The sequence below is a fragment of the Aulonocara stuartgranti genome (genome assembly GCF_965226115.1).
Source record: "Aulonocara stuartgranti genome assembly, chromosome: 4".
Lineage (NCBI taxonomy): Eukaryota > Metazoa > Chordata > Actinopteri > Cichliformes > Cichlidae > Aulonocara > Aulonocara stuartgranti.
Window position 1 is genome coordinate 3,849,497 of NC_138942.1, and position 19,642 is coordinate 3,869,138.

Consider the following 19,642-nt stretch of genomic DNA (forward strand, 5'->3'; position numbering starts at 1 on the left):
GATCCCAATCCGCTGCTTGTATCCCCCTGTAAATGTGATTAAACAGGCAGGCACAAGAATACTGCAGCAAGCCCCTATCCTGGAGGCCTCCCTGCACAAGGAATGCAGTTCACAGAAACAGGGCCTCACACATGTGTCACACCATCAATCTGGGCAGAGTACACTCCTTGACCGAGTACCCGCCCTTCTGCATTCCAGCTATTTTTCTACCTTTTGTTTATGTTGTGTTTATTGCAGGTACGCTGTAATGTTGCACTTGTTGCTAAGGGCGTTTTCTTCTTCCCCGTCATTGTCATCAAGACAGAAAACCGCACGCAGGACGGAGAAAACAAACAGCAACCGTACTGCAAATTAAGACAAATGTCCCCAAAAGTTTTCCCCCAAAACAAAAACTTGTAAGTATTGTATTGGCGTCATTTATTAGTACAGTGACATTAAACATGCCTCACATGTTAATTCAGTGGTTAACTAGAGCCATAAATTATGTTTTGTATTAAAGATAATTAATGCGATTTCCAATAAATATGCACTTTTAATCAGTTTGTTCCCCAAAGACATAAATGCCGAGTTTGAATGAGAAGAAGTTCATCACTGACTGAAAGATGTTTCTGTGCTTCATTCTGCAAAAAGCTGCCCACAGTATAAATTAGTAAATAAGGTAGAAACAGGAATTTCACTCTGGGGCATTTTGATGTTTGGCTGCTCCGTGTGCACGAGGTGACAAATAAAGTTGCATTGTGTCATAAACATTAAAAATGTTTTCTTCTCTTTCTGCTGCTTTACACATACAGGTAACAAACCATTTCTGCAGTGTAAGGCTGACAAAGAAAGTAATGAAGTTCAGGTTTGTCAGACCTTTACCTTTCCCCTGGCACATGGAGCCAAAACATGCAACAAGTTGCCCAACGTGGACGCCAGACAAACACAGATGTGGGTTAGTGTTTTTAAAATAAACAGTTTCTTCATTTGTACATTTTGGACCCCAGATTCTTACTAGAATCTTTGGTTGGACAATCTTTAAATTTGTAAAATAAACTGACCAAATTTTCCTTTAATTATTAGGATTTTATATAAAACAAGTCACCCTTGTTGGAACAAATCAACTAGCTTTGAGATGGCTATCAAGCTAAGTTCCTAAACAGATTGCGGTTAAGAAAGCTGGTAACTTAGCCCTCAGCCACACTGACATACAGACTGGTTGATGACCCCCAGCAGCCTCCAGTTGCCAGGGAAAAATGTGTATTCCCTGTCTGGGTGGTGAGTGTCTTTTGCTTTGAAAAATCGATTGCAACGTAGATACCAAAAACCTTGTGACTGCCCATGGTTTGCATGAAAGATGCCAACTTCTCTGCCAAAACTCACTATTTACCCCCTGAGCTGTCTTGCAAAAGGCTGGTGCAAACTGGAAACAGAATGTTGTACCTTACCGCTGCAGCCAACAGAATTAAAAAGGCCACCAGCAGCCTGTTTTTGCCTGAGGTTTCTTCCTGTTATAAAAGGTTTGTCCTCCCACTGTCAGCCAAGTGCTTGCTCAGCAGGGGGTCGTCTGAATGCTGGGGTTTTCTCTGTATTACAATAAAAAGTGCCCTTGAAGTAACTTGTTGTGATTTAATGTTATACGGAGAAAATGGAATTGAATTAATTTGAATTGTTCACATATTCACTGTCTCTTATAAGCAGTATATTAAATGCCCGACCAGAGAGGAGAGGACATTAGACCACTGTTACAGCACGATCAGCGGGGCCTATCGCGCGGTGCCCCGCGCTTCACTCGGACTTTCTGACCACGTCATGATCCACATAATCCCCGCGTACAGACAGAGGCTGAAGCTCTCCAAACCTGTCGTGAGGACTAAAAAACTGTGGAGCAACGAGGCTGTGGAGGAGCTTCGCACGTGTTTGGAGACCACAGACTGGGACACATTGAAAGCTGCTTCTACCAGCTTGGACGAGTTTACGGACACTGTCACCTCCTATATCCACTTCTGTGAGGACAGCATTGTGCCATCACGCACCAGGGTGAGTTATAACAATGACAAACCCTGGTTTACTCCTAAACTCAAAAAGCTGTGGCTGGAAAAGAGAAAGGCGTTCAGAAGCGGAGACAGGGACTGCTACAGAGAGGCCAAGTACAGGTTCACTAAAGAAGTGGACATTGCTAAACATCAGCACTCTGAGAAGATGCAGCAGCAGATCTCAGAGAATGACTCGGCCTCTGTGTGGAAAGGTTTTAGGAATATCACAAACTACAAGCCTAAAACCCCCCACTCCACTGATGACTTGCTCTTGGCCAACACCCTTAACGACTTCTACTGTCGTTTTGACGAGCCATCAGGCAGCCTTCACACCTCCAACGGCCCCAACAATAGAGACACTTTGGACACTAATTCCCCCACCTCTCCCCCCTACATAGAGCCATCACCACCTTCAAACCGTTCACCTACAACACCCCCCTCCTCACCCCACACAAAAGAGGATTTCACACCACCTCCTCCCACCACAACTCTTCATATTCATGAAGCAGATGTGAGGAAGCAGTTTAAGAGTCTGAATGCTCGGAAAGCTCCCGGCCCAGACGGTGTGTCTCCTGCCACCCTCAGACACTGTGCAAACGAGCTGGCCCCAGTGTTTTCTGGCATTTTCAACTCCTCACTGCAGGCATGTCATGTGCCTGCCTGCTTCAAGTCCTCCACCATAATCCCTGTCCCCAAGAAACCTAGGATCACTGGACTAAATGACTACAGACCCGTGGCTCTGACATCTGTGGTCATGAAGTCTTTTGAGCGCCTAGTTCTCTCCCATCTCAGGACCCTCACGGCCCCCCTCCTGGACCCCCTGCAGTTTGCATACAGAGCCAACAGGTCTGTAGACGACGCCATCAACATGGCCCTACACTTCATCCTGCAGCATCTGGACTCCCCAGGAACCTACGCCAGGATCCTGTTTGTGGACTTCAGCTCTGCCTTCAACACCATCCTTCCAGACCATCTCCGAGACAAGCTTTCCCAGATGAATGTGCCTGATCCCATCTGCCGGTGGATCACTGACTTCCTGACGGACAGGAAGCAGCATGTGAGGCTGGGAAAGAATGTCTCGGACTCCCGGACCATCAGCACCGGCTCCCCTCAGGGCTGTGTTCTTTCTCCTCTGCTCTTCTCCCTGTACACCAACTGCTGCACCTCCACCCACCAGTCTGTCAAGCTAATCAAGTTTGCAGATGACACCACCGTTATTGGACTCATCTCGGACGGGGACGAGTCTGCCTACAGGAGGGAGGTTGAACGTCTGGTGTCCTGGTGCAGCCACAACAACCTGGTGCTGAATGCCCAGAAGACAGTGGAGATTATTGTGGACTTCAGGAAGCACACAGCCCCACTCCCCCCCATCATCCTGACTGACACCCCCATCACCTCTGTGGACACTGTTGATCACAACATACTGCTATCCCGCCTTCAACATTGTGTCGGTTTAAAGGGCACTGTCTTAAAGTTTTTCCAGTCCTATTTGAATAATAGGAGTTTTTCTGTTCACCTTGGTGAACTGTCATCTCCCAGAGCTCCTTTAACCTGTGGCGTACCTCAGGGGTCCATACTAGGCCCCCTGTTGTTTATTCTGTACTTGCTCCCTCTGGGCGATGTGCTCCGTAAACATAATGTGTCCTTCCACATCTTTGCCGATGATATTCAGATCTACCTCCCTCTGAGGTTGAACTGCAATGTTTCTTTGCAGCCGCTACTCTCCTGCTTGTCTGACATTAAGACTTGGATGACTCTTAACTTCTTACACCTTAATGAAAGCAAAACTGAAGTCATTGTGTTTGGGCTTCCTAAAGATCCCAACTTCTCTCTTGACTTTTTGGGACCCCTAACCTCCGATTGCACTTCTTCCATTAAGAGTCTTGGTGTTATTTTTGACAATGCTTTTAAACTTGATAAACAAATCAGCTCTGTAGTTAAGGGATCTTTTTATCATTTGCGGATTTTAGCCAAAGTCAAGTCTTACCTTTGCAGGAACGATCTAGAAAGAGTGGTCCATGCTTTTATTACTTCACGGCTAGACTACTGCAATTCCCTCTATGCTGGCCTAGATCGTTCCTGTCTACATCGCCTTCAACTGGTGCAGAACGCTGCCGCTCGCCTGTTGACCGGTTCAAAAAAAAGAGACCACATCACTCCGGTTCTCTGCTCTCTCCACTGGCTCCCAGTTGCCTTTAGGATTGATTTTAAAATCTTATTGCTGGCTTTTAAGGTTTTAAATGGCACTGCACCTTCTTACCTGTCAGAACTCCTTAGAACTTATCGCCCCAGGAGATCTTTGAGGTCAGCCGACCTGATGCTTTTAGATGTTCCCAGGTATAAATTAAAGACAAAGGGAGAGAGGGCGTTTGCTGTGGCTGCACCCAGACTGTGGAACAGTTTACCTCCTCACGTCAGACTCTCCAAAAGCCTAGAAACTTTTAAAACCGCTCTTAAAACTCACCTCTTTTCATTGGCTTTTAGAAAGGTTTAATTTATTTGTTTTATATATTTTTATTTTATTTTTATCAGCGAGGTGTTATTACGAAATTGTGTTCTATTGTATTTTTATCTGTATTTACTGTACAGCACTTTGGTCAGCCTTGGTTGTTTTTAAATGTGCTCTATAAATAAACTTGACTTGACTTGACTCATTCCGCTTCCTGGGTACCACCATCACCCAGGACCTGAAGTGGGAGCCCACCATCACTTCCGTCATTAAGAAAGCCCAGCAGAGGATGTACTTCCTGAGGCAGCTGAAGAAATTCAACCTGCCAACACGGACGATGATGCAGTTCTACACCGCAATCATCGAGTCCATCCTCACCTCCTCCATCACCGTGTGGTACGCTGGAGCCACTATCAGGGACAAACAGAGACTGCAGCGTGTTGTGCGCTCTGCTGAGAAGGTGATTGGCTGCAGACTCCCATCTCTGCAGGACCTGTACACCTCCAGGACATTGCGGCGTGCAGCTCGGATCTCAGCTGACCCTTCTCACCCTGGACACAGTCTGTTTGACCTGCTCCCCTCAGGCAGGAGGCTCCGGTCCATTCGCACCAGAACCTCTCGCCATAAGAACAGCTTCTTCCCCTCTGCTGTTGGACTCATGAACAATAACCATATGACTGTACCCGCCACTAACACATGACCCTACGCTGTGTTCACTGCATCATTCTATGTTTGGCACTGATCACCACCTGCACTCATGTATATATCTTTCCACGTAGCACTTTTAATTCTTATCCCTACTTTTATTTTTTTCCAAGTCTATTTAAGTGTTATTTATGACAGCATGTTTGCACTGAAGCACCGCAGCAATTTCCTAATGTTGTAAACCTGCTCAACATTTGGCAATAAACCCCTTTCTGATTCTGATTCTGATTCTGATTCTTGGAGAATAGTTTGAGAGTTGGCGTCTAGCATGCAAACTACTGGTGATGAACTTTTTCAGCGATGCTTAAGAGCCGAGTCCAAAATGGGGGGTGCTGTCATGGTCACTTAGCTGTGTTGCACCATTATCTTTGATTTGACCTCCTCTGCTGGAGCATAAACAGCTAAAGAAACTAAAGATTTACAGACAGGCACAACACAGGAGCTTAGACTTTGTGAACTTGCTATATTCTTAGTAACGGAGTTAAGCTAGTGCTGCAAATATTGTAACTATGCCCTCGTTGATAAAACAACTTGCACAGATATGTGTGGATTAGTGTAAATAACACTATTATATTACTATGATGTCCTCATGAAAATGTGCCAATTATGTCTTGACAGTGTGAGCCCAGTGCTGCAGGAGCTGTTCTCAAATTATCCTCTAGTGGCCAAGGCTCAAAATAGGTCACACATTAACCCATATACAGGATGTGAAATGTTTCAGACAAAGGTGTTGCACAACTCTTTTATGTGACAGTCGGTGTTTCCTCTGCTGCTCCTCTTGCAGTGACACAGAATCAGTCACGTAGCACAGCTCGGAGACGCTGTAATATGTATGTCTGAGAGGGAAATGTAGGACACTTCATCAGCAATTTGCATCTAACAGCGATATATATGCATGTGAGCGTACGCAAGGTTGGCTAAAAATAGATCAGTAAACAGTTGGCTGAGGTTCCGTGTGACCGGCGTCCCAGGGTTACCAGCTTGTCACTGCCCGCTGTCAAAAGCCTGGGTTGGCTTGACCTTCAATTTGCTTTTTGATTTCAAACTAAGGTAGATGTCATGATGACTAACGGTAAATGGCCTGTATTTGTATAGCGCTTTACTAGCCCCTACGGACCCCAAAGCGCTTTACACATCCAGTCATCCACCCATTCACACACACATTCACACACTGGCAATGGCAAGCTACATTGTAGCCACAGTCACCCTGGGGTGCACTGACAGACTAATGGATTAAGCACAGTGACTGTGGAAGTATGAGTCCATGATGTTAAGTACTGACTAAATCAGACCATTTATCAAATAAATGGCATTTGCCTTTGGGTGTTGCATGTAAGACTACATACTACAGATTAAGGCTATTAGGCCTATACATCTGTCAGAGAGTGGAGAGCTATGTACCTCCTTAGTGTTTCCAACGTATCCTTTTAACCTCATTATTTTTAATGAAATAAAAACAACAGACCAGCAAACCCTGCCTGTATTTATATGCTTTCTTAAAACAGAACTTATTAACAGGTGATTCACATCAAGGAACTAAGCACAAAGGCAAGCATCCCCTTTCCATGTCCATGAGGGAGGTAGCTTATTCTGTGTAGCTGCTGCTACGGACAAAAGCTCAAACATTAGACCAAACAAATATGAAACAGCATCAAAAGCCTAAACACTTTCCAATTTCTTCAGCATGACGTCATTGAATTGATGTCAGTAAGTCTCTGATGCCAAAAATGAATGAATTAGTATCCAGAGGCTGTTGAAGTGATCTCCTCCATTCAAAGTAACTCTATACATATATAGTATCAATTTTTCAGCCTAAATGTGACCAACTCTTTGCAGTTCTCTTTGATCTGCGTTTGACCCTGACCGACACCATTGACTGGGTGAGTGAGGCTGTCTCGGCTCAGGCCAAGGTTCATCTCATATTGGCCCAATGTCGAGTGTGTTCTGGTATTTGGGCCCACACAACATTTGCCAGCGCCAGAGGTGTGGCGAGCCCAGATGAGGCAAGAATGCGTTCGAGATCTGACCAGAAATTGTATAACCAGTTTGGTCAGAGACCATACCAGTGAACCGTAGGGAAACACAATGAAAACAATGACACAATTTAACGGAATCATTTACAGTCTGGTGGAAATAATCCTTTCTGTAAAGTAAAAACATCTGGAAGAATACAAATATTCACTGAAAAGCTATGAACACTTCACATGCTCATTGCTCATATAATCCTTATTTGTATCAGCAGGGCACACCCTAAAACATATCTTCCTTTTCCCTCACTTTTTCACTCAAACGTCCATCACAGCCCGAGTGCGTTGTTAAAAAAATGACACAAAATTCCAAATTTACCAAATCCAAACTTGTAACATATATACACACTGAATCTGTTGTGTTTTTCCAAAATATTCATTCTAAAAAAAACAGTGAAAAAGTGAAGTCGACATCAGAATCATCACACTTTTACTTTATCACCACTAGTGCACCGAAAACCTTTACTTTCCTCCACCAAACATGAGAGATGGTGTCCACCCATCATCTGGTACAAAATACTTACGAGTAATTTGTCTGCATTTTGTAGTAATAATTGCAAAATACAGACTAGAGACTGATGCACTTATCATTTTGTTTAGTTGTGGGCTGTATCTTTCACGTCTCGTTCGATTGTGGTTGGAGCACTGGTTGCACTGGTTACCAACTGGACACCAACTGTCTGCCATCTATAATCCAGTTTTGAGATCCCCTTCCAGACGCCTTAACGCCCACTCACACCCAGGGCTATTTGGCCTCAGGAAATCACATGATAGAGTGGGCTAGGCTTCACAATGGGTTCACCCGAAACCCTGGCTGATTGTGACCTACACCCATTTTCACAACTTAGCTCGTGTGATTAGGTGGAGGATCAAAAAGGGGTCCATGACCCTCTTGGGGAGACTCCCATAGTGCTTAAATCTGGGACTCTCCACCAGCTGCTTGTAGAACTGAGAAGCTTCTTGGATGAGAGGTGAAACGTCTTAAAGGAAACTAAAAGAAGTCCAGACGCTTTTCTTTCTAAGTTCTTTAGACTACGATGACCTGGATGACTGAGAACCTTCACAAACATACTGGTTAACTTTACAGGTTTTACGGGAACTGTTTTCTCTTTTGGCCATTTTAAAAAACAAATTTGAAGTCACAGAAGCTCTCTGCTAGACAAATTGATTGCTTCTTTAATAAAGAGGTTGCAGCTGCGCTAACATCATTTGAAAATTATTATTATTTAGCCTGTAGGATGAAAAAAGCAAAGAAACTCCCCCTTTTCACAATTAAATGGATACTAATTTGATAGTGCCTTTCATCCAGATTAATAATGGTAACACGAAGACTGAATCAAGACTGAGAGCTGAAAATAAATGTTGGTTTCATTCAAGTGACAAAGACCATGATGAAAACCTCCAGTTAGTTCAGGTCTCAACAAAGGGGGCCTGAGACTCTGAAGGAAACATTCAGTGCTTTTTAATCAGTCTTATTCAATCATTACAAAATAGGTGTGAAGTGTATTGATCGGAGCCTCTCCGGAGAGTCCACTAATCATTACGAGCAGTCGCTGTGACCTCACGGGTTTATTGCTGTTAAATGACGGCTTGTAGGTGGTTATGTAAGTCACCTTCAACTACTCTGCATGTGAACATGAGCAGGTCAGCCATGTAAGTCCTGAAAATACAGGGTGGGCCATTTATATGGATACATTGTAATAAAATGTATCCATATAAATGGCCCACCCTGTAGAATAAAAATCTCTAATCATCTCAGAATCGTAACTGTTGCTTTGCTGTCACAGTACCTGTTCTGTTATAGGCAGAACATAAAACTCTAAAAATTCAATTACACATTTCAATACGATTGTTTCTGTCTATCTGGATTTTGGTCCCACAGATCCTTAAGTATCCAAAGCAAGAGATATACAGTGTTGTTTATTTTGCAGAAAGGAGTTACAAATACTTTGTGTTGTCATTCCAGTGCATGCATTTACATGAAACATATTTAAAATGCAGCATAAATAGGAAAATTGGAAATATAAGAAATGAACAGTTAGTTTCCGAGCGTACAGATTTGCGTGCAGCGGATCATGCAAACTTTGAACTGCGTGTGCAGATACAGTTACCACTGAACTATCTCTCCACGCTTTTTACCTCCTGCCTGTAGACAGACTCATCATTATTGGTGACACATCCCAGAGAAGACAAATTAAAACTATTGGAGATAAAGTATCTGAATTTCAGGAGCGGGACCACGCCTCCAAACACTCTCCTTCTGTATAGGTTCTCATCTATATATGTTCCCCCAGTTCTACAAGCTGTTCGTTCTTGTTTATGTGCCCCACCCTCCCTCTCCTTTTCAATTCTTTAACCTCTTTGCTTTTATTTAGTACACGGGGATCTGCCAGCCCCCGTGTTTGGCCTTCCCCAAACTGCAAATCAATTCCTGTCCAAGCCATTCACCTTTATCTACTAAAACTCTGTCAAACCTAAAATGAGGACGTGGGTACAGCGAGTGAATACAAAAGAAAAAGAAAATGTTAAATAAAAGAACATGAAATTGAAGAAACAGCAAAATGTAATTTTTTTCAGGCGATGGGGTTCTTTTGGCTTCAACCTACAGCTCACACAGGGGCAGTTCAGAATTAGCTTGTCAGTGTCCGAGGCCATGGTTCTTGGTTAAAAGGGATGCCCAGCTGCTGCCCTGAGGTGGACGAGTTTAAGTATCTCTGGGTTTCGTTGATGACTCAGAGGAGAGTGGACTGAGAGACTGACAGATGGGCTGATGTGGTGTCAGCAGTGATGCAGACGCAGCACCGGTCTGCTGTGGTGGAGAGAGCTAAATGTGAAAGTGTTGATCTACGTTCCGACCCTGACCTACAGCGGCTGTGAGAAGTGACAGATCATGTGACCTTCACTCATCTGTTTTCATTCTCCATGTTCATACACCACCCTACATTTAATCATTAGTCATTTAATCAGCTTTGGCTCTGAATTAATTAGATAATTAATTAAATAACTGAAGTAATCTTAGATACTTTTTTGCACCAACAAAAAACCTTTGAAACCTCTTTATTTAGTGGTTGTGTTTAAAAGAGCTAACCAAATCACAGAGCACACGCTTGATTCAGCTGCTTTTCAAGTTCCCTGTGAAGAGCTTAAATTATTAGATGATGAGGACACTGTAACCTTCCTCACATTCATTTAAAAAAAGCAGACAAAATCATGTGTGGTGTTAAATTGTAAGTGCTTCAAGTTCTTGAAGATAACTGAATGAAAAACCATCACAATTTGCACAACTTTTGCTTTGGGGGATGCTCATATGGATCCTGCTGCTGGTTACTGGTTACTTTAATGTAGAATTAATACCTCCATTAAACCTAATGATAATATCTGTGTATGTTTTGGATGAAAATGCACATGATGTTGAATTTTCTGATATATCTGCATATATTTAGATTGAAATTGGATATTTGTTTTTGTAGAAGAATAACTTAGGTACCCTATCTTAAACCAAACATGGCTTCATTCTCCTCACACCCAGGTTAAATAGGAAAACTCTTCATAACCAAGGCTAAGATTTGATCTTGTCTTAAAGTTTTTAAATTCCAGCTACAGTGACTTGCCTGCACATCTGCAGAGTTCACAGCCAGCCACAGGTGTGCAGGTGCATTTTCCTCATGACAACACATTATTCATAACATTCATAACAGGTTACAAAAGCTGCCACCATCAGAAAGTCCTGGAGACATGATGCAACGAGCAAGCATGAAGTAAGTATTATAAAATGGAAACGTAGAGGGAGATGTGATCATTCAGCAACAGGAAGTCTTACGTGCAGGATGAGATTGTTTACTAAGAACTTGGAGTTTATTCATCTCAGTGAAAAAAGCTAAATGACTCAAAGAAAAATCTCTGATTGAAAAACATTCTGTCTGTCTGTGTTGGCTGTGTGGAAGCCCACAACTCTATGCTGGCGGGAGCTGAAAAAGAGCCTGCTGCAGTGTGAAAAGCGGCCTCGTTGTTTCCTTGGGAACTAAAAGGAGGCTTTCCATCTTTGAGTTGAGTGCTGTGAGAGAGTGACACCGACCAATTAGGAGGTTAGAGAGCCGGCGGCGCAGTGCCTCTCACGTGGCCTTGGTAAATTATCTTCAAGAGCCTTCAGAGTCGCACTAGTGAACATTGTAATTAAAAAGCAGGAAGAAAACAGCTCGGAAAATTATTAAAGCTCTGGACTTTATGCATTAAAATGTTTCAATCCGCTACAGTTCCTCCTAAAATGTTCTCCTTCTTAATTGGCACTAGTGGCATAGGAATATTTTGTTTGATGCAGCACTCAAAATCTATTACTCTAAGTGGACCTTTTAGCTTGTATTCAGTTAAAAGAGGCACACAAATAGATTTTGGTGCATACTAATATGATTTGAGTTTCTTTAAGATCATTTAAACACTCAAATCTGAAGGTAAATCACAGTGAACAGGGGAGTGTTGTGTGATTACCAGCCCTGCTTTCATGTTGTGAACATCAAACTCTGACCCTGCAGTTTAAATATCAGAGCAGAAATTAAGATTCATCAGGCTAGACGACCTTTTTCCTCTTCTTAACACATTATGCATTCAGAGATGATCTTCTGCTTATTCTGACGAGTGGTTGAGTTACTGTTGCCCTCTGACTGCCCACTGTTCACCTCTGACATCTGCAAGGCTTTTCCTTACAGAGAACTTCTATTCACTGGATATCTTAATATATTTTTTTAGCCCCTTGAAATCACCTTTCTCCTTTGGACTTCAGCAGATTAATGTGAATAAACCGAATCACTGCCATGTGATTGGCTGATTATATATTTGTGTGTGTAAAAAGTAGGCCATTATCTGTTTTTGAGAAACTACTTTTGGCAATAAAGGAAAGATTATAGCGTCCCCGTCTAGTTGTACTTGATTTCAAATGACAGCGCTTGTAGATACTGTGAATATCCTTTGTGATGATAAATAAAATATCAGGAGCATTGCATCTAACCGAAGACAGAATAAGAACCTCTCTGCAGATGAAAATAATCATTGCTGTATTTCTTGCACAGCAGCTTGAATTAATGACTTGACTGTTAAATAAACTCCACACAGGGCTGAGTGGATCTCTACAACATTTCCAGGGGGCAGAGGAGGCAAATTTGGGGTTTTCGGGGGGTTTTTGTAGGCGAACCATCTCTCTCCGAGGTTAATATCCGATGTCGCACAGTCCTCAGTGTGTTCTGGTGCATGGGGATCTTGTTACCAGGCCAAGCAGACATGAGATCTCGTGTTGTCGTCTGTTCAGTGTTACGAAATAAATGTCTGCCTCCCTTAATCAGTCTCCACCAGCAGTTGCTCCTTGTCAACACATTTAACTGCTGATGGCAATTAACATGATGATTTCAAAAGCCAAATGCTCTGACATTCACACATTCAGCGTAATTCAAAGCTGCTGTTATCATGTTTTCTGCACACTTTGGTAATTAAAGAAGCACACACAGGCCTCTAAATATAAACAGTGAATCAATGAAAATGTCTCCTGAACACGAGGGGTCATCGGGCTTTCTAAATTTCTGCAATCAGTGAAAATCAAGAGGCAGCAGATGTAGAGCAAATCCACCGTGAGATAAGTGTACTAGGCAGGCCAATATAATCATAAAACCAAGCAGTTCACGGGTCACAGCAGCGGCTATTATGATGCAGATTCTTCCTTGAAGTCTGAGTAAATAAACTCTATTGAGACCTTTGAACGCAGCAGCAGAGTGATCCTTTACAGCTCCCGTGAAAATATTTTAATGTGCTTTCGGGGATTGTACTGTAGATGGTGAGACATGCAGAAAACAGACCTTCCCCCGAACACAGGTTTCAAACGTGTTCTAGTTTCAGGGCCACACAGAGCCCAAGTTGAACTCAAGTGGGTCAGACAGGATTAGGAGCTTAGCAAGGTAATTCCAGGTTTAACCACAAACGGTATAAAAATGGACGTAGCCACGCTGACACCACATACTGGCTTGTGTTGAGAGGCCTCGAGCTGAGCGTCGCCATCCTGAATGGTTAAAACTGGATTTAACGAAGGAGGGAGGGATCCGACTGTGAAGCCACATGCTTATTGGCTAGTCAAAATCCCTAAAAAAATTTTATTCGGCGTGCCCTGAAACATGTGACCGAGCCTATAAACTCACGAGGGAAGTGTTTTCTGAGTTCAGGTGAGCGGTGGGTTAGTTACGAATATGTTTTATATTTGCAAAGTATTCAGATCTGCAGCTACGTCTCTAACACTGCTGGAACTGCGACTACTAGACGACGGATCAAGCACAGAGGACCTGTCATCTTTAACCTTTCATCTTTAAATGGATCCAGTTTAAAGTTTAAAAGCTGTACTGTGCAGCCATGAGCTTAAGCACTAAGAGAAAACTTGATGTTACAATAAAGTTAAGCAAAAATAACTTTCACCACTAAATCCCAAGATGAACATCTTTCTCCAGCATTAATCTCTTACTTGCAACATTGTTACATTTTATTGCTTTTTTATGTTCTTTATAGAATGTTATCACCATTTTGTCACCATCATCTGATGACATCTCTGACTGGAGTACAAAGTACTTTCCCACAGACAGAAGTGAAAGTATTTTGTTAACCACAAAGGTCGCCTCCTCACTGCACTGACCTCACGTTTCAGACCCAGTACCTATTCTATCACCTAGGGGGCGATCGTGGCTCAAGAGTTGGGAGTTCGCCTTGTAATCGGAAGGTTGCTGGTTCGAGCCCCGGCTTGGACAGTCTTGGTCGTTGTGTCCTTGGGCGAGACACTTCACCTGTTGCCTACTGGTGGTGTTCAGAGGGCCCGGTGGCGCCAGTGTTCGGCAGCCTCGCCTCTGTCAGTGCGCCCCAGGGTGGCTGTGGCTACAATGTAGCTGCCATCACCAGTGTGTGAATGTGTGTGTGTGAATGGGTGGATGACTGTAGTGTAAAGCACTTTGGTGCTGCAGTGGCCGCCTTCATTTCAGCCTCTGTGTTTTTGTAACATAAAATATTCCACTCTCATCAAGTTAATGACCATCATCATGTGACCGCCTATAGCCTGGCTGCTGATTGTAGGGTAACTGAACCCAGACAAGGAAAAGATATCTTGATTTGCTGAACATGTGTTGTAGTCAAAGACCCTAAACTGCTGCTTGTGTGCTTGTCAAAGATATAGATAAAATACACCACACGCACACGCAGCCCAAATGGCGGCATGGAAAAAGCACACTCCTCATGTTATGCACTGCTGGTGGTGACTATTGAGTTGAGACCACATCCACACAACAACCCACAGTACACCTGCTCAGCTCGTGACAAGACAAATTTACTGAATGAATGAAAGAAAAATTATATTTTCAGAAAAATTCATTGGCTTATCCAAATATGGTCACTTCTGGCTCCAAAATAATCAGAAGGTCCTGACCAAGATGAAAAACCTCAGGGTTTAAAATGCTTGCAGATGAGTGACGTCACTGTTTCACTAGATTATTTTCTTTGTATAAGTCATTCAGTTCTCTTTTGTCTTTCCCTTCTTCTGCCAATCAGCCGAGGCAGATAACTCCCCCGTACTGAGCCTGGAAGTGTTTCTTCTTTCCCTCCTTCGCCAATCGCTTCCTCGTAGAGGTGTCATGGTCCGTGGGAGCAGCTGAGGAGTTTTTGCTGATTGCTCTGTGGTCAGTTACAGGAAGACTATTTAAGCTACTCATTGCCAGTTTGTTCAGTCACCTACTTTGGTAACTGGGCCTCGTCTAGGCTCCGCTCTTCCCTCGTCCTGTCTTCGTATTTAACTCCACTTCCTCGTGCACAGGTCTCCGTACCATCTCGCCCTGGACTCACCGGCTATTGTTCACTTCCTCCAGCGCTGGTTTCCTCGTTCCACCTCCGTCGTCAGCTCTCACTAAGGAAATCATCATCCAGTCACTTCACCTGCCTGTCATCCTGCCAGCCCTCACGCTCTTGGCAACTCAGGGAACCATTCCTCCCCCTGTACTGCCCCTGTCCCACGGAAACCCTCCCCACAGCTCTTCAGCCTGGCCCTGCATGTAAGCCAACAGCACCTTTGTCAGATTCTCCTTACTCACCTGCCAGTAACTGTTTCTCCCTGGTTATCTCGGGACAGCCCTCCTCATAAGCTGTCCCGTTACCTCCAGCTTCTGCTTCACTCTTCTTATCCTCGTAAATAAAGTCTTGTACATAGTTCTCAGTGAGTGCATGGCGTCTGCTTTTGGGTCCAGCTCTCATATGAACCTCATGACAAGAGGAGCATCTCTCTGGTATTGCACATTCTGATTTTTATTTGATTCATTTATTTATTTAATGCTGACTTTAGTTTGTGCAGGAGATACAAAAATGAGTGATCACTTCCCCGATTCGGGGCTGAGAACCATGACCTCAGACTTGTGTTACAAAGTAACGCAAAAGGTATGAAACAAATTATTTAAGCTTCTTCCCTTAACACAATTTCAGTGACAAAAATATGAGTTAAAAATATGTACATACAATCTTTAAAATTATAGAACAAAAGTCTCCACAAAGATTTTCAGATTTCTCAGACTGGGTGATTTAAGAGTTGCTTCAATCACCACATTTCTTCTGTCAACTCTCTAATATAAACATGATTTATATGACAGGATACAAGCCATGAACACTTGTGCATCTACACATTTTGCACACATGCACCTTGTAACACGCACTGATAATTTAAAAAAAGGCTGAAGAGTCAACACAGTTTGCTCAGTGTCTCTATGTTCTTGCTTTACAACTGGAACAATCTGTTTTTCGAAGCAATGTTCTGGTATAAAATTCACCACAAGAGCTGCCTCTGATGTGCATCCAAGAGGATCTCATGTGATGCTTTCAAGACCACTCGATGATCTGTAGGCACCTCTTCATCCGGGGCCTCTGACACCCAGAGCGAACGGTCACCCAGTACACAATCCACCAGAGATGGAGAGATAAAACACTGCACAGAGAGAGATGAGGTCAAAGAAAAGCAAAAGGATGGTCCTCGTGAAGCTGACACAAAGCCGAAGCACCTCATATGTATTATGGCGATATTATTTAGCATTTCATTTGCATGTAAACATCATCAGAGCACTGTGTGTGTCAGGCTTCTCAGTGAAATACCTCTGAGTGCTCTTAGCATCTATTTGCTCCTGCTGTTGCTGTGAAAGAGGTTTTTAAAACACTGAGATTTGTGGGAGTCCTGCATGTTTGGGGCTCTGGGATCTGGTCCAGGCCAGGTGCGGAGCAGCTGTTATCCAGGGGTTAAAATCTCCACAGAGGGTCACAGGCGGCTCGGCTCATCCCCGAGCTCCTCGCCGGCAACGAACGCCCACACAGCCTTCCAGAGCAGAGCATCTTTCCTCTCTGCTCAAAACCACCCACATCTCTCTATCTCTCTCTTTCGCTCCCTTTCACTGTGTTTTTTTTTAACTCTCCCACTCTGTCTCCATCAAGCTCTCATCCCTCTATCCCCATTCTCCTCACTCACTGCTTACGGAAATGGCTGCTGCTCAGCATCAGCCATCAGATGTCAGGGCAGTTGAGAGGCTGAGAGAGTGAAAAAAAAAATTACATTCACCAAAGGAGGCACTTCTGCTGTGCGGTGTTGTGACCACTGCTGTTTGGTCCAGCACTTGTTGTGTGTGTGTGTGTGTGTGTGTGTGTGTGTGTGTGTGTGTGTGTGTGTGTGTGTGTGTGTGTGTGTGTGTGTGTGTGTGGACCAAGAGTGCTAGTTGGCATGCTTTGCTCTGCACTGCCATCATGTGGTCAGTAAGAGCATAAATAAGAGCTCAGTTTCTCACTTAAATCTTGGCTGTTTGTTCACATGCAGTTAGTTTGTGTCATTTTTTTCTGATTAAGATGTGAGGGACAAATTGTCTTGATTGAATTAAATGTGTTTATTCCTTAATAGTCAGTTTCTCCACATCTTTTTTGTGACAGCTGAAAATTTGGTCCCAACAGAACACGGAAATCGTTTCGTTCAACTCAATTCAATTAAAAAACAAAAACAAACAAACAAACAAAGTCACTCCAGGGTGTTTTACATTGTAGGGTAAAGACCCTACAGTAATACAGAGAAAACCCCAACAATCAGAGAACCCCCATGAGCAAATAGTTGGCGACAGCGGGGAGGAAAAACTCCCCTTTAACGGAAAGACACCTCTAGCAGAACCAGGCTCAGGGAGGGCTGTGACCACTTGGGGGTGAGGAGGAAAAGTAACTAATGATTAAATGGTTGATGCACTGAGCACAGTTTTCATCCAATGCAGTCTTCGTGGCATTTATTTTACAAAAATGTTAGCTCACTTTCAAAACAGTAGACCTCATCTTACTATAATGATCGTAACGTATGCATGTATGGCTGTTCAGTAATTCGTTTTATTTAATCAATCAGGGAGGAACTTACCATAAAAACTGCTCAGGATACCAGCAACATGTAGCTAATGCTACAATGGTACATTCGCTATGTAAGCTATAGCTAGCTTGCTAATTGTAGCTTTGTTCCCTGTTAATGTTACTGATAGCAAAATCATTCTAAATGGTAATGCTTGTAGACTTGTGTGATCAAAGAACTAACTTATTTAAGGTGTAAAACAATATTTATTTTACATAATTAATCAATTATTAGCACAAAGAAAATGAGTGCTGCTAGCTACAGTGATAGGTTAGCGCAGAGCTGGTCAGCCAGGTGTTTTATTAGATCCACAGCAAACCTCTATCATTATACTCAGGTATACATGTATATTTGGGCAACTCTAAACCATTTTTAGCACCAGCCTGTAAATATGTTTATTTCAGTGGTACTGCCATGTAAGTTTAACATCAGTCTTCCCCAAATTCACGTTGGGAGCCAAGGTCAAGTGGCTACAAAAGACACTGCATTTTTCTTCTGCTTTGTCTTTATGTTGTTGCTGCATATGACAGGTAGCATATCAAACAACTCTTAAATTAACGTTTATAACAAAAGAATTCTGTATAAGCAGCAATAATATGACATGATAGGAAAAGTGACTCTTGCTGAATATTTCTGCTGTGAAGTTTTAGCTTCATTAGCTTAAATGATATTACAATAAACGCATTGTCCACAAAGAACTTATTTTAAGAGGCTGATAAGAGGACATAAACTATGATTTGGAACATTAAGAGTGTAAATTTTATAAAAATTAGTAATAAAACATGTGCCTCGTTGTAAATTATCTTCAATTTAGAACAACACACCACAGAGATAAGTAACAACTGAAACAGCACGAGTAAACCAGAGCAAGCTCTGGTTTCAGTAACCACAGCTCCCAGTGGATAAAAACTGATTCTGCTCAGCTGACTGAGAGGCTTGTTTTTCTCTGTGATGACAAAACAGGGATTGAAATAATTACCAAATAATTAGATTTGGCTTCTTAAAATAGAAGGATCACAAGAGGAAATCCACGTGGAAAGGGATTTTTGTGTAACCAGGACTGAGCGTCAGTTCTTGACGTGTCTGTTTCTGATTTCGTATACTTTTTCCTATGTTGACATGCTAGAAAGAGCCATATCCACTTTCTGCTGGCCCTCGCATCCTCCACTGTTGTCTGGAGACGTCCTTATGGAAACAGCAGCTTTAAAAAGCTAGAAACCAGATACAACCAGAGGATTAGAGACCAGGAAAATGTTTTTTTTTCTCTCAGAATACGAAGTGTCCTCCTTACCTCCTTAGGTTTGAGTGCCTGTTAACAGTTATGTCTTTAGGAAACTGATGTGTTACATGTGATACTTTGGAAAACAACTTTCATTGAGACAAACCATCCAGAGTGTTGGTGGTTTGGGTTGTTTTTGGGCAGATGGTTCCCTCTTCATCATCTCTCTAAGCTCCTCCAGCTTCCAGAGTATCAACACTCGATACAGGCAGCCGTAACAAGCTCTGGTTTCTATGGAGACGCCACCTACACAGCCAGCAGTGGAGGCAACACAAATGTGTTCATGATGCCAATCTTCCCCCACCCGCCATCTCCTTCCAGTGTATTAAATGCTGCTGTTTCTTACTCTCCACATGGTGTCTGCCAGCAGGCTCTTTGGGCTCCGCAGAGACTCTGCTGTACAGTTTTTCCTGTCTGAAGCCACAGGTCAGAGCCTCATCATCAGCTCAGCAGACTCGTTAGCTGCTGCAGTCGTTACATAACTCTGTTATTCTGAAGTCTGAGAAGTAATGCGTATCGTCTTCTGGAGTTGAAACCTTCCGGAGTTCAGAGTTTTTGTTTCTTTATGTGTTTGTTTACAGATCAAACTGCACAGAGATGCTTTTATTAATCCAGTTTTATTTATACAGCGCCAAATCACAGTAACAGTCACCTCAAGGCGCTTTATATGTAAAATAAAGACCCTTCAATAATGTAAAGAAAACCCCAACAATCAGATGACTCACTTATGAGCAAGCATGGTCGACAGTG

The 19,642-nt window shown here is 43.0% G+C and overlaps 1 protein-coding gene across 1 annotated transcript; it reads left to right on the forward strand.

Moving 5' to 3' along the window:
• Positions 1-272: 272 nt before the first annotated feature.
• LOC309705636 (uncharacterized protein) lies at positions 273-15,260 on the forward strand (the record flags this gene model as incomplete). The annotated part of the gene is made up of 3 exons (XM_082531547.1): positions 273-395; positions 1,678-3,466; positions 15,022-15,260. Exons 2-3 carry the CDS (start codon positions 1,792-1,794, stop codon positions 15,258-15,260), a joined length of 1,914 nt encoding a protein of 637 aa, XP_082387673.1. The 5' UTR covers positions 273-395; positions 1,678-1,791.
• Between the last annotated feature and the right edge of the window lie 4,382 nt (positions 15,261-19,642).